The 15,395-nt window shown below is 37.1% G+C and overlaps 1 protein-coding gene across 4 annotated transcripts in view; it reads left to right on the top strand.

Annotated features, from left to right (window-relative positions):
• The window catches only part of vps13a (vacuolar protein sorting 13 homolog A), a 40,832-nt gene that overhangs the window by 24,460 nt on the left and 977 nt on the right, over positions 1-15,395 (top strand). The window contains exons 51-75 of one of the 4 annotated variants that reach the window (XM_044111077.1): positions 166-270; positions 985-1,131; positions 1,477-1,608; positions 1,690-1,820; positions 2,663-2,731; positions 4,839-4,971; positions 6,356-6,416; positions 6,498-6,669; positions 6,770-6,923; positions 7,109-7,255; positions 7,911-7,992; positions 8,078-8,147; positions 8,347-8,461; positions 8,751-8,864; positions 9,040-9,173; positions 9,284-9,365; positions 9,707-9,820; positions 10,508-10,583; positions 10,979-11,142; positions 11,272-11,317; positions 11,434-11,557; positions 12,269-12,383; positions 13,716-13,801; positions 15,093-15,216; positions 15,294-15,368. In XM_044111077.1, coding sequence (XP_043967012.1) covers positions 166-270; positions 985-1,131; positions 1,477-1,608; positions 1,690-1,820; positions 2,663-2,731; positions 4,839-4,971; positions 6,356-6,416; positions 6,498-6,669; positions 6,770-6,923; positions 7,109-7,255; positions 7,911-7,992; positions 8,078-8,147; positions 8,347-8,461; positions 8,751-8,864; positions 9,040-9,173; positions 9,284-9,365; positions 9,707-9,820; positions 10,508-10,583; positions 10,979-11,142; positions 11,272-11,317; positions 11,434-11,557; positions 12,269-12,383; positions 13,716-13,801; positions 15,093-15,216; positions 15,294-15,368 — 2,772 coding nt within the window. Of the gene's footprint in view, positions 1-165; positions 271-984; positions 1,132-1,476; positions 1,609-1,689; positions 1,821-2,662; positions 2,732-4,838; positions 4,972-6,355; positions 6,417-6,497; positions 6,670-6,769; positions 6,924-7,108; positions 7,256-7,910; positions 7,993-8,077; positions 8,148-8,346; positions 8,462-8,750; positions 8,865-9,039; positions 9,174-9,283; positions 9,366-9,706; positions 9,821-10,507; positions 10,584-10,978; positions 11,143-11,271; positions 11,318-11,433; positions 11,558-12,268; positions 12,384-13,074; positions 13,494-13,715; positions 13,802-15,092; positions 15,217-15,293; positions 15,369-15,395 lie in introns of those variants that run through there. The other 3 variants (XM_044111078.1, XM_044111079.1, XM_044111080.1) reach the window with 3 other exon arrangements.

Genomic DNA, 15,395 nt, shown 5'->3' with positions numbered 1-15,395 from the left:
TTTTACACACATTGGTGTGACATCATGACATCACATAAGCCTCACCTGCATGACAAAGCAAGTTTAACACATCGGTTTTTTTATAAAGCTACAAATACTCTCACCTTTCAGAAGAGTTGCTGCATTCCTGCTGCACTAAATGAGATATTTTTTCTCCTTTCTCAGGTCCGCCTTATGATCTCAGACAGCGAGCTGTCGGACGATTTCTCTCTCGACACTGTTGGTAGCCATGGCGATGTGAAATGTAAAGGCAGATACAAGGACTATCTGGTAAGACTTTGTTTTATTTGTTGAATTTCAAACATAAAGATTTTATCAAATGAGAAATGTCCCGCTAACATTGGTAAAGTGATAATTTAACGTCAACATGCCATTTTCTGAGTTTAAAAACATATTTATGGACTCATGAACATAAACAATCTGAGTGATAGGAGCATTATGTGTTTAGTCCATGTTATTATTTAACAAAGGAGAATTATTAGATTTGTTAGTTTATTGTAAATTTAGTGTAATATTGATAATATTATTAAAACTGCTAATATTACTGATATTAACATTTATGCTGCTGACTTCACTCTAATAATGCTTTGTTGAAATTTTAATATTTTTTAACAAAGCTTGATAATATTAGTGGTGAATTTCCTTACATCTCAAGTCACCATTTGCCAAGTCAGCCTTCTCTCCCCATGATTGTGCAGGCTGTAAACCCAGCATTACATTTCTGTGTAAAAATCTTGTTTTTTAATTGCATTTTATTGTTTTTTTGTTAAATTTACATTTTTAGAGTACTTGAAACTTGGGCTTTCAACAATCTTTAAAATTAGGAGACATGAATAAAGTTGTTCAGATTTATCCTTTGAACAACTTTAAGATGTTCTGCAATGTATTGACATTTTTCTGCAAGTTATGTTTTGTTATGTAAATAAATGCACATCATCTTTATCATCATGTCTTGTACTTTGCTTGATGCCTGTCTGCTCCCAGGTTGGTGTGAAGATTGATGCAAGCAGTTTCGGTCTGACCCGCATCGTGACCTTTGTACCATTTTACATGCTGGTCAACAGAACCAAGCACAGGGTTTTCGTCTGCGAGGAGGGCCTTGAAAACTGGACCCAAGCAGAGCCAGAACAGGTCAAACTAGTTACTTAAAACTTCATTTCTTTTGCATTACTATCTAGTCTTTTAACAGCTTTTATATAAGGTCATGTTAAATTAAATTATATGTATTTTATTTGTGTTTCCTAAAATAAAAATAAAAAATTATTGAAGTTTTATGGTTATTGATGCATTTTAGAAACATTCACTTTTCTTTTAGAAATTAGTTTAGTGCTTCTGTTCTAATTTTTATTTTTGTTTTTTATTTTAATATGGCATGTTAAAACAGTTTAGAAATACTAGCTAATGTGTTGAGGCATTGCTTTTTTCTATGAATATTAAACTGCCTTCTTCTTGGTTTTTTTTTTTGTCCATGTTTAGTCAGCTGTTCCTTTCTGGCCCGAGAACGACACCAAGCGTCTGAAGATCAAATTAGAAGGATGTTTAGCGCCTCCTCAGACGATTAACTTCACCAAACAGGAGAACTGCTTGTTGCTGCATCTGGACAACTCTGTAACTAAACAAACACAATCATTCAGTCAGAGGATTAAAAGGACACAACTTTATTTCTTTTCTAACTTTGTGTTATTTAAGGTGGGCGGCATCATCGTTGATGTAAACCTGTCAGATCACTTGGCCACCATTCGATTCTCTGAGTACCATGATGGGGCGGCCCCTTTCCTCCTCATCAACCACACAAACGAACGTCTTCAGTTCAGACAGAGGTAGGACGACAAGAGAAATGCAGACAGTGAAAAATATTTTAAGCCTTACAGTTTTATCATCTGCTGCATGATATTTAGTCAATGATAGAACTAGGGCTGTAACTACAGGATTACAAAATCTATGACAGTAACATTAATGCTTCAACACATTTTTTTTATACAAAATTATCCCTTCTAGACTTTCTAACAAAAGTTGTAACTTTTTTTCTCCAAATTGCTGTTTCACAAATTATTTATTATATAAGGGGAATAGGTATTGTATGAATGCATGCAGTAATATATACTTACATTAGGGGGTCGAGGGCCACGAGGGGACATTGGATCTTTTTTACTAATAAATTTCTACATGACCTTGTTTTTTCTTTTTGGTCAGAGTTTGTTGCCTCAGCCTGATATTCTTTTTATATGTATCATTTCACATTGCAGCTGTTAATTTGCTGTGTTTTGATTGAAGAAACCATTTTGGTTATTTGTAGCATTATTACACAATAGAGATGCACCAATCGAATTTATTCTTTTTCTCAAGCACAATAAAAAGGAATTGATGTAATTCCAAAGCTATCCCCTTTAGTCATCTAAAATACATCTAATTTATGTTCATTTTAAACACTTGCATCAGAGTTCATGATTTTAGTTAGCTGAAAGTGGTGGGAGTTTTTAGTTTTGATCCTTTACTAGGTGAAAAAACTATTATTTTTCTTTGACCTGCCAAACAAAAACATGTCCCAAACTCTGGCCAGTTGATTGGTGCATCTCTATTAAACTGTTGGACTAATAATAAATGTCAGTATTTATTTCTGCTGATGGTGATTTGTACATTTTGTGTCGTGTGGCCGATGCAGCGCCCGGAAAGAGACCTTGTGGGTTCCTGACGAAGTGCTTGACCTTTCCTCCTCAGGGGAGGAGGACAGGTAGAAAAATATGAAACGTAAAAACTCCTCTGACACACTCTGAACTCAGGCTAAGGACTCATGCATTAAAAAAAGAAGGTGCGGGGCGTGCTCCGGTGGCGTAGCGGGTAGCGCGCCCCACGTTTGGAGGCCTTCAGTCCTCGACGCGGCCGTCGCGGGTTCGATTCCCGGACCCGACGACATTTGCCGCATGTCTTCCCCCCTCTCCTTCCCGCTTTCCTGTCAGCCTACTATGATAAAAGGGACACTAGAGCCCACAAAAAGGACCCCCTGGTGGGGAAAAAAAATAAAAAATAAAAAAAGAAGATGCATCATGAAAACATACAACAAGAGACATGATAGTTATCTTTTTAGAAGCAGTAATTAGACTAATTTTTACCACTTGAAAAAAAATATTGCTGATCACACATGAGAATATTTAAAGAATATGAATTAATATGGAAGAGCACTGATCCAACACGAACCACTCAGTTACAGGTAGTCTCATTTATTTTTCCATTATAAGAAAAAATCCAGTAGACAAAGTTTGTATAAAAAAACTTTTATCTCTAATAAGATTTCCTTTTAACAAAAAGGTACTTGAAGGAGCTTAATATGATTTATTCTGAAGTCCTATTAATTTAAAGAAAGAAAGAATTCCTATGTTGGTTCAAATGCATTATGTGTTGGCAAATCTTATAAAAAATTGGATTATTACTATTTTTAAATAAGTAATAACATAATAAATGCAGGTGCATCACAATATATAAGAATAGGATGAAAATGTATTTGTTTTATATGTTTTTAATGGAAAACTTTTAGTCACACATTTCATTAAATCAGAACATTATTGAACATTTCATTTAAATTAATTAAAAATGTGAGGCTTGTATCATGAAGATTGATTGCACACAAACTGATTTTATTCCTAGTGTTTATGTCTGACTCTTATGAATATTGGCTATGACCAGCGGAAACACAAACTTTATTTTTCTAAAACATTAAAATGACATAAGATGAAAAAAATAACATAAAAAAAATAGTTTTGCCCTCATCATGGCTCCCCTAATCGGCCTTCCACTAAAAATTACCGTTGTTAAGGAAGGTAATGGGAGTTAATTATGTGAAATTAATGATTCATATCAAAAGAAAAAAGAATGGGGTTTGTTAAATAAATGAAGAAGTTAGAAATTAGCTTGAAGTGCAGCAAAAGGCTCAGCCTCCTGTTAGTCGACCTTTGACCTCAGTTCTGAGTGTGGATGAAGAGTGAAGTTAGGAAAGAGTAGAAACCTGTTTCACTTCTGACTGTGTAACCTGCTTTCACACACAAACTGATTTCACAACCATCATTGAGATGCTTATGGAAAACATAAATATTAAAAGTCTAGCTGTAAATTAGCAAAGTTTTTTCTATTCTATGATCATTTTGTTACTAATTTTAAACATTTAGTCAGATTGAGCAGGTTACACACCTAAAGCCGTTTAATGTCGTTGTGTTTATCTGGTAAATTGTAGCAAAGGCTTCCTGGATGTTCTGCTGGTAGATGGGATTCTGCGTCGGGAACTATAACCTCTGCTCGCAGTTCTTCTCTCTCATTAACTACCGTTTCTTTGCTTCTATTCTCCATTTCTAGATAGTGAACTTCCCCTTTTCTTTCTTCCGTTGAGAACATTTAGCTAAATATTCATGTTTACTCAAACGGATAATACTTGCAGTCATTGATGTTCACCTTCTTTAAGTTCTGGGGCTTAAAATACTTTTTATCTATCTATTAATTCCATGATTTATATTTGATTTTACAATTGTTCACATTTTGTCTTCATCTTTATTAAAATTTTTAATTAAAATAAGATTGAAGTAGTTTTACCGTAAAACTCTAGAGTTGTTAGAGGGTGTACTTTCTTCTTGAAATGACTGTTAGTAAAGCTTTTATGGAAGTTATTATTGAGCCTTTGAGCTTTTAAGATGGCATATTCTGCCCTTTTGTGACGTCTTTGTCCTCCCTGTGTTCATAGTTGCATGTACTCCGTTGTGTTGTCCTTTAAAATTCTCTTTTTCTGGCTTCTTATTGCAAATCGTTTTACATCCTAAACTATCGTTGCTGTTCCACTGTTTGTGAATTCTCAGCTCTCTGAAGGAGTTGGAGTGGGAGGATCTAGAGGCCGGAAAAGCTGTGTATTACACCTGGACTGAGCCCACCGGGTCCAGAGAGCTTAGCTGGAAACATGGACGGTACCATGGAGAGCTCAAGGTGGAGAAGGTACTGATGTATAGATTTACTCTCTGTATCTAAGAAATAAGGGGAAAGTAACGAAGCTTCGAGGCAGGTAAATTTTCCTTGATGATTTTTAATAATCAAGGTAATCGAATCATTTGAGGAATCGTTTCAGCCCTACATGTATATACTATTTTTATTTTAGTTCAAATAATTTCAGTAAGGAGAGCACATTAAACAATATTACATGTTAAACAAACATGAACTGTGTTCTAACCGTCGTTTAGAACACAGGATCTGTAGCCACAGGCTAATTTGTAAATCAAATTTGGTTGAGGTTTCATCAGCCTGTGACTCTGCTCTACAACCCAGGTTATGACCTTTAGTTTTTTCTGTAACTTCTGCTTAAAATTAAAATCTGCATCTCCATAAAGCAAACAGAGCTCTAAACAGATGAGATGGCTCCCAAAACATCACAGGCAGTGGAAACTTCACAGCTTTCTGACTTTTCCTCCAGGTCCTGGGAGTTTGCTTTCTAAATGAAACGAAGTAACAAGGAGACAGAGACAACTGGCTGTAGATGCTTCATATTACTTTTACTATTATTAGTCAAATGTCTTATTTAAAATGTTTTAATCTGCTGTCTAGGCTACAAACATTGTTTTTGTTGTCTGTCTAAATGATATTAAAATCTTCAGATGAAGTATATTTTGTATTTTTATTATCTGTAAGCCATTATCATCAACTTAACTTGAACTAATTGCTGTGGGTTTTGTGTTTCACGTCTTAAACTGATATTCTAAGCTCTTGTCGTTCTTACCTTCAGGACATGGATTGGTCAAGTAAAAAACGGTTTCTTAGTTGTACAAATGAAATAGTTTTGGAGAAGGACATGGCTCACCTCCAGTTTAATTAGACCAACAATCTGTGTGGACAATGTTACACATTAGATAAAGTCCAGTGTTTGTCATTCTCTCTGTGCATGTGCAGGTTTTCTCCAGGTACTCCGGCTTCCTCCCACAGTTCAAATTCATGACTGTTAGGTGAATTGATCGCTCCAAGTCAGTCGTCTCAAACCGCTTTCCCTGAAGGCCAGAATCCTTCATCTTTTAGACATCTCTGCTTCAGCACACCTGGCTCCAATATTAACTCATTAGCAGAGTGAGACAGTTTCACCATTTAGTTTAAGTCTGTAGGACAAGGGACACATCTAACAGTTGCAGGACTCTGGCCCTCGAAAATGCAGTTTGAGAGAGACCACTGCTCTAAATTGTTCTTGTGTGTGTCTGCATGGTGGTATTATTTCTATCTGAAATGTTGGAGAAAAGCACCAGAACCTCTTGTGACCCTGCAGAGAAAAACTTGTTAGATAATGGATGGACGAATCGTTCATGTTTGATTAACTGCGATGTTTCTGCTGTTTCATCAGGAACTGCTTGATGAGAAGACAAACAGAGACAGGAAACTTTATGTGATTCCCTTTTATGAAGGTAAAATTCCCACGCGTCCTGGATTCTGTCATGTTACATTTACATTTCCTGTTGATAATTTGTGTTATTTCTGATGGAAAGGCCTCCAACGTGTCGTGGTGTTCACTGAGAATCATCGTATCTTCAAGAGGCTTTTGGAAAATGAAAGCTTGCGACATGCTGAACAGGAAGTCATCCTGTGGCTGCACGACATGGGCATATCTTTGGTCAACAACAACAATAGCCAAGAGATTTCTTTTATTGGAATCACAAGGTGATTCCTCTTTGTTTAATAAATGGCTGATTACAAGTCAAACATGCAGCAGAAATGTTTAAATCTTTGTGCATCTGTTGTCCTGCTGCATCCGGTTCAGCTCTGACATTGTGTGGGAGATCAAGCCTAAGAAGAAAGGTCGGTGGAAAACCCTGAACACAGAAGAAGTTGAGATGATAGAGAATCGCTTTAAAGAGTACTATGATTCCTCGCCGTTTGACAACTGCATTGCTGACCTGGAGAACAACATTCAGGTTAGAGAACAAGGATTATTGGTTAATTTGGAAGAAATTAAATTATTTAACCAAACATTTTAAAATGTTAGCAGTTAGAATAATCTGTTAGTGAATTGGGCATAAATATTTTTGGCTGATTGCTGAGAAGGACATTAGCATTTGTGTAATTATTAAACAGCTTATTTTAATAATTCCTCCCTCAGGTCTGTTTTACGCCCTCTGGTACAGATATGCACATGCTGCAGCCAGTGGCTGCTCCTCTGAGGCGACACCACCTCCCCGGGGTGAAGGTGGAGTACAGCATCTCACCTCGACAGAGATCCTACCGCGTCCAAATCCACCGGATACAGGTGAAATTAAAAACCTGCTAGCATCGAACATTTTTACCAAGCAAGCAGTTGTTTGCTCCTGAGTTAATTTCTAAAATGTTTGCTCTGCTGCTTTAACATGTCGAATTTGGGATGAAGTAGCAGCAAGACTTTGGCTTTCTTAGTCTCAGTTTTGACTTCTTCTTAAATTGCACATTATAAACTACACACCATAAATTGCACTAAAATAATTAACCCATCTTTCTCTCAAAATAACAATATATATATATATTTATATATATATATATATATATATATATTTATATATATATATATATATGTATATAAATGAATATTCTTTACACATTTGTTAAAATTTGTTGTTACGTTGTGACAGTATGAGACAGATCATTTGTAAGAAGAAAAAGATGATGCTCCTTTTCCTCCTCATGAAGGCAGAGGACCATGAAAACATGCTGAGATCTGATGGATCTGAAGGAAAAAGAAAATGGTTCTTGTGGATCATTGGGTTCCTGCTCATGAGAACTGTGAACTTTAAACAGATACTTTCAAAGAAAACGCAACACCTTTGTTTTCTGTGAATCTTTTAAAGACTTGGTGTCAGTTGCATTTTCATTTAGTTAAGTTGCTATTCATCCATGCATTGGTTCTTAGAAAAGCCTCGTCTCTATTACAGATCCAGAATCAGATACCAGGAGCCTTCTTCCCTTTCGTTTTTTACCCCATTAAACTCCCCAAATCAATCGCCAAGGACACAGGTCTGTTTTTACAGCGAGTTCATTTGTCATAATTTACTCATGATGCAGTTTTGGTCTTTAATGTAATAATCTGTTTTTCTTCTAGAACCCAAACCTCTAATTGATCTCTGCATTGTTACCAGAACTGCTGGACACACTGACATCTCTCGCATCAAGTATGTTTAGTTTTTATTTGAATATATGTAACGTATTTTCATAACCAGGTAAAATAAAGTTTGGCAGTCTCCTGATGAGTCTCATTTTAATTGTTGTCTTCTCTCAGATTAATCTTCTCCATTGTTTCATTTATGACAAACAATTGTAATGTTTTCTCGGCTCATTCTTAAATAACAATTTAATTGGTTTTGACTTCAGATACTTCAAGGTTTTGATTCAGGAGATGGATTTAAAACTTGACCTGGCCTTTCTGTATGCCATCATGGACTTTGTTACTCCTGAGAACGCCGGCGTCATGACTTCAGAACAGGAGGTCAGTCACACTCACTGATGATCACCACAGCCTTTCCTCTGTTCCTCCATATTTTATTGTCAGACAAGGACAAACGGAGTGTTTATTCACCTGGACAACAATGTGAAGCACACCAGCAGGTCCGCTTCTGAATACCAGACTTAAGTACAGTGGAGATACTATGCATGTGCTAAGTTGTCTTTTTTCTGGCATAAAGCTTTGTGGAAAGTGTAGCAAAAAGAGCAAAAATAAAGAGATGTGAGCAAACACTGCGACTTCATGATCCAGTGTATCTGCACTTGTCCTCCAGGTGGAGCTGTTTGCTAAGGACATAGAGTATATAAGAACAGAGCTGAACCACGTCTCTTCTACTGATACGTCACCCATCAGCCTCTATGAGCAATTCCACATTTCCCCTATCAAGGTGCGTAAAATTCAAAAATACTTTCTGCAAATGTAATTTTAAAAGTGCTTATTGTGATGCATGAAAATGCATCACAAAAAGATGACATAACACAACACTGAATGAACTCAGTCAGGGATATTCTAGTTATTTTACACTGAAATTAATATGAAATTGTTTCTGTTTTTCGTTTCAGTTGCATTTGAGTTTCTCTCTGAGAACAGCAGAAGAAGATGAGGGAGAAACTGAACTCATCCCCATCCAGTCCCTCAACCTGCTGCTGAAGAGCATCGGAGCAACTCTCACTGACGTGCAGGACGTCGTCTTCAAGTACGAGGCCTCGCATGTTTGAGCGCACAAACCAGATCCAGCTGCTGTTTCTGTGTTTCTCTGTGATTTGAAGAAATTATTCTGCTGACTGAATATTTTGTTTATTCCAGGCTGGGATTCTTTGAGCTAAACTTTGAGTTTTACACCACTCAGCAGCTACAATCAGAGGTCATCAGACATTACTCCAAGCAGGTGATGGTCACAGAATCAGTTTCAAGATGGCTCTTTTTTTTTCTTGCATATTTGAGGGATTTCTTTTAAAAAAGGTTGATAAAATAGTGTTTTTCTTTTGTGTGTTTGTTTTCTCAGTAATCAACCCATTTTGTCCAAAGTTTCTTTATCAATTTTATTTATTTTCTTTGCATTTAAAATCCATCTTTTAATTCAATTTAACTTTACACAGTGACAGATCAGAAGTCATAAATGTAGCTACTTCACCTAGAAGTTTTTTTATTTAATTTCTTTTTAGCAAATTCCTTTTTCCTTTTATTCATTAAAAGTTGAAAACATGGGAACTCACGTTTATATTTCAGGCTATTAAACAGATGTATGTGCTGGTGCTGGGCCTGGATGTGCTTGGAAATCCCTTTGGGTTGATCAGAGGACTGTCAGAGGGCGTCGAAGCGTTCTTCTATGAGCCCTACCAGGTAGGAATGTAGTACATAGAATAAGTGCTTTATTTTTCAATAAATTTCATAAACAAATCTCAGCATAAACAAGGTATTATTTCTATCTGAAACATTGGTGAAACACAAATGGAAATATGAATTTCGAGTCTAACTTTGCGTGTTTCACAGACTTTTTGTTTACAGCCGTTCGTTCTTGTTTCGAAGCTTCTGCTTCGGCCTGTCGGTGCTTCAAAATGGGACAGTAATGTGTAGTAATATTGTTTTTGTACAGATCCATGACTGCATGACGGAACAGATTTATCTGAGTGAAAATGCATTCATTTTTTGTATGTTTGTAATCCCAGGAGAAACTAAATGTTTAGTTTTATTAGATCTGAAATATGATAGGCCTGGACAACATGTTATCACAATATAATCAATATCGATAATTGTCAATTTTGAGAATTATTGATTGGTTTTTTGTTTTAAATATCTGAAATACTGCCAATCTGGTGGCGTGACCTGTTCTGTTTTATCCACAGTTTTCCCAGAACTTTATTATGCTATTATGATTTACCTCGATGCATTTATACATGGACAAGTAGTTTCTTGGAACTGAGGGTTTTCTGGAGTGACTCCAGAATGATTTTTGTTCAGATTGACATCCTAAAAACTCCTGAACTCACTCTTCATTCTCTGTGTTTATTTGTGCTGCTGGTTTTCCAGGGAGCCATCCAAGGCCCTGAAGAGTTTATAGAAGGCATGACCATCGGCGTGAAAGCTCTGGTTGGAGGAGCTGTTGGTAAGAATTTAACCAGTGGGAACTTGTATGTCTGCAAATAAGATCTAATACAGAGCAGTCATCGAAGAGGAAAACATGATGATGAAGTATGTCCATAAAGTGGAGCCTTCTGATTTTTGCAGATTGTATCAGTACAGGAGGAGTTGTGGCATTAAATGTGGGGTTGGGATAATATTTGATCCAGTTCTTCTGTTGAACTGATCAAGTAAACTTTTTTCTCCTTAATAGATTTGATTTTCAGCTTTTATAAACAAGTCAAATGAATCTAAACTTGCAGAAAATTGTTTCTGCCCTATTTGGAAATAAGCTATACTTGCCAGGTGACACGCATCAGTGGCATAAAACAAGTTGTATCTATTTAAAATAAGTAAGCTTTTGCGTATTTTTTTGTACAGGGGGTATAGCAGGCGCAGCCTCTAGGATAACAGGGACCATCGCAAAGGGAGTCGCTGCAATAACCATGGATGAGGAATTCCAGCAGAAGAGGCGAGAAGTCATGAACAAACAGCCTACGGGCCTGAAAGACGGGCTGACCAGAGGTGGAAAAGGATTGGTTTCTGTGCGTTTCATTATTTGTCCAACTCTATTTTGAATTCATCGATAATAATGTTTCCGACTTTCTAAATGCTGCAGCGTGGCCTAAAATAAAAATGTTCCATTGATCCGAGGCAGTTTGTTTGTGTTTCAGGGATTCGTCAGTGGAATCACAGGGATTGTTACCAAACCTATAAAAGGTGTGTTTAGTCTGACGCTCCACAAACATATAAAGCTACAAACTGTTTTTTAATTCATAGTAATATTAAGATGGTTGGGTTTGAAATTTCTAAACACACTATCTGTTATTGCGCAGGGGCGCAGAAAGAGGGAGCAGCGGGCTTCTTTAAAGGCGTTGGCAAAGGTTTGGTGGGCGCGATAGCTCGACCGACTGGAGGCATTATCGACTTGGCCAGCAGTACGTTTCAGGGAATCAAAAGGTATAACTCTCTCTTCTGCTTTTCCCATCTTTATGGTTTCACACTGCTGAGGTAATTAGATTTTAAATACGCTGCTTCTCTGACAGAACTGCTAAAGGGAGACGAGCTTTTTTCCTCAGGTGGTCGATATTTAATCATGACAATCTGCTGTTTGCTCCTCCACTTGTAAATATTTCTTTGCCAGACTTTTACTATCTGAATGTCTCTCTATACAGTATAGTTTACATTGCTGTCCATCAGTTTTTTTACATCTCATAGGGATGTGTGAAAAAGCCTAAAATTTAGCACAGCTTTTTAACATTTAAAATGTTTGTACTATTTAAACTTTTGCAGTGCAAAATGCTGCATGATTTCCTGTTGGCTTGAAGTGGCATGACATCGAGCAGATGATGAGAAGGAGAAAACTTGGACTCTCCTAAACTTGCCAGGGCAATAAAAATGAGCATGTTGAATAACTTGAATTATGACAAACAATGGTGGAACGTTTTATGTTGCTTGCGTAACGAGCAGAATGGCAAGGAAAAACTTCAAAGTTCAATGTTGAAGAGCCACATCCGTCAGTGTCAACTTAATAATTTGCTGTAAGGCTTTTGGACGCGCCTGTCTTTGAGTTGTCAATAACTGTACATGAACTATCCTGGAGGTTCCTTAAACTGTGCTTCTTTAGGCAATCAAGTAAAATATTTTTCTGTCATATCGTCCCGCTTACAGGGCAGCAGAGACCTCTCAGGATGTCATCTCTCTCCGTCCTCCTCGCTTCATACACGAGGACGGTGTCATCCGACCATATAAGGAGAGAGAGGGCGTCGGCAGTCAGATGCTCCAGGTAAGGATCCACTTTATTTTTGGGTTCCTGGATCTGATTGTTCTCTATATCTCCATCTTGTTTATGGGAATTCACTCATAGATTTAATTCATTTTCACCGTCACCCGTCCTTTCATTGATCCCTCATAACTTCTATCATCTCTCCCTTGTTTCTTGCCAGATAATTAATGTTCTAGATTAATGTTGTAGATTGATGCTGTTAGTAGTTGAGGCTTTTGACGACTGTATGTCATATTCAGCCTGGGTAAATGATTTCAGTCAAAATGTAGTGAATTTGTGCAGAGCGGCTCAGTTGGTAGAGCACACACACACGCACACACACACACACACCGGGTGCAGAGGCTGTTTTTGTATTTATGTACAAAAACAGCCTCTGTAGTTACAACATAATTAAACTTTGGTCGTGGAGAGATAAGTTTGTGCTCTGACTTTAGAGTGAGATCTCCAAGGTTGTGAGATTTGAAGCCCGTCTCCAAATCGATCAGGATTTTACAAACGTCTCTGGTTTTCCAAGCCTTTGAAAATGGTTTTTATTTGTGAGCTATTCTGCTCTTGTTTATTTATTTTTAATATGGCTTTAGACACCAAGTTCTAGATTGCTTGGAGCCTTTTCCAGAGTTTCTGTCTCAGTTTAAGAAGCTCCAGTCCTTCCTGTTCTGACCCTCCTCCCTCTCTCTTGTCATGTCCACAGAGGCGATTGGCCTACATTGAATGGAGTAAAAATAATTACTCCAAGGATGAGGATGATGAGTAAAGCAGCTAAAATCCACCGTAGCTGTGATGTAGAGTAGTTCTACTTGTGCATAGTCTGTGCTGGAGAGTTACAGATTATAATCTCTGTTAGTTTAAACTGTTGAACTTTTAAGATGACCTTTGAGGAATGTAAGATTGTAATTTTGCATTGTATTTAATTTTTAAATGTTTGTTTTGTTCCTATTGAGTCAGTATCATTCACTTCATCATTTATCAATCCATTGTTGTCAGATTTATTTCTGTTCCTGTTTTTTCTGTCTGTCATTATTTTCTTCCTTAGCTTCTGTTTGAGAAATCTTTCATTATCAGCAGTTTTGACTTTGATTTTGTTGCTAATAAAGGATTATTTAAATTGTAGCCTCCATTGTCTGTTTCATCCCATCTGTTCCCGTCACCCCTTGCTCTTTTTTCATTTTCTAAGTTTTCTCCATATTTTCATGCACTCATTTTGCTGAGGACCATGTCGCGTCATTCCTGCAGTTAGTTCATCATATTTTAAATCATCTTGCAAACCTGCAAATAATTTCTTTTTTTTTTTTTAAATCACATTTTCTCTTTTAAACTTTTTTTTCCTCGCAGATGATTGAAGACGGACGTTTTGCCAAGTATAGATACTTTGCTCATGCCAAGATTAACGATTCAGATTTCTTCATGATCACCAAGAGGTAAGCAGCTCTGACACTTTGTCAAATAAATTATCAAACCTTCGCTGAGCTCAAAAGACATCAGTTATTTTGTTGTAGTTCATAATTTCACCACTAGGTGTCCATAAAGCCTTTTTGTATTGTAATGGTGTATAAAGTGCTGTACAAGTTTAGTCCTCTTAAAATGTTTTAAGGTTAATAACAGTAATGTCTCAATGTAAAACGTGCATTTAAGCACAATCACAAAAGAAATTAGGTTTGGTTGATTGTTTCTTTGTAAACGTGTTTCTTGGCAATAAATGTTGCCGTCAACCCCTGGTATTGGTGCAGGTTAGAAACCACAAACGGCTCAAATGAGCGAATGCTTGAAGTCGCCTCTAAAACCCTTTAGCTGCCTCTGTTTTTTCAAAGTCTTAAACTGCTTTATCACGCACAGTGGAAACCATCTCAGCAACACCGCTGAAGTAAAAAAAAAAAAAAACACCGCTGAAGTGAACATGTACAAGCTAGCTTATTACCACAGCCAATCAGTGCCAAGAAAATCGAATGCCGTTTTTGATTTGGCTGGTTTGGAAACCCCAGACAACCGTTTGTGCCAAGTAGCATTTTCTTATGAATATTTTAGATGTGCTGTGCAAAAAAAAAATAGGCTGATACGCAGTGAGTAATTTGGAGTTTCACATCAAAATCTGCAAATAGGTGAATAAGTGGTGCCCTACTGTATGTCGCTTCATTTCCATTCAGTGATGTCACATTCGTTAGCAAAATGCATTTGTGGGTCAAGCAGCAGAGTTGAGTTTGAGGGCTGATTAAAGAAAACTGCTAAACCCTTTGGCAATATCAACCAACTTATTCTGCTACTGATACTAAACAAAAATCAAAATCTGTCAGTAAGTGAACAATTTATTAATTTAGCAAATAAGATCAGCGCGCTGCCACAACAGTCTGGCACCACGTCCTCATGCTAGTCACTAGCTTGGCCACACAGGATAGCATCCCATTCATCACTTAGCGTTTGTTGCAATCAGCCAATGTGGTTGTGTTGGTCACTCTGGCACAAACACGTCCAAGTAGATCTAATAAATGATCAATGGAGTTGAGTTTGGGAACTGCTGGTAAGGCTTTTCCATCTTCCTCACTCCCAAAATCTGAAGTTTGTTTAAGAATTGGAGCAGTAAGCATTTATAAAATATCTCTGGTTCTGTTTTAAATTGAATATTTTACAGCTTTTGTTCTTTTGGCTAGTTTTAAGCACCTTCATTGACACTATATTTGTACCAAACTGGCTCATTTTGTTGATTCTTCCTTGCAGAGGAATATTTTTTGTGACTAAAGGCACCTTTGGTCAGCTGACCTGTGAGTGGCAGTATCTCTTTGAAGAATTCACAATGGACCCGAGGATTGTTGGTGGACGGCGACTTCGGATTGAAGCCAAGGTATGAACATTATTTTTTGTCCAGTTAAAAGTTCACAACATGCCGACATAAATCGAATTCCAACTCTAAACATACAGGAAAGAGTGAAGTCAGTCTTCCATGCCAAAGAGTTTGGGAAGATCATAAACTTCAAAACGCCAGAGATTGCCCAGGTAAGCTGACGGCTTTTAGGAGAAGAG

The sequence above is a fragment of the Gambusia affinis genome, linkage group LG03 (genome assembly GCF_019740435.1).
Source record: "Gambusia affinis linkage group LG03, SWU_Gaff_1.0, whole genome shotgun sequence".
Classification (NCBI taxonomy): domain Eukaryota; kingdom Metazoa; phylum Chordata; class Actinopteri; order Cyprinodontiformes; family Poeciliidae; genus Gambusia; species Gambusia affinis.
The sequence above is the reverse complement of the archived record's forward strand: the minus strand, read 5'-3'. Positions and strand labels throughout refer to the sequence as shown.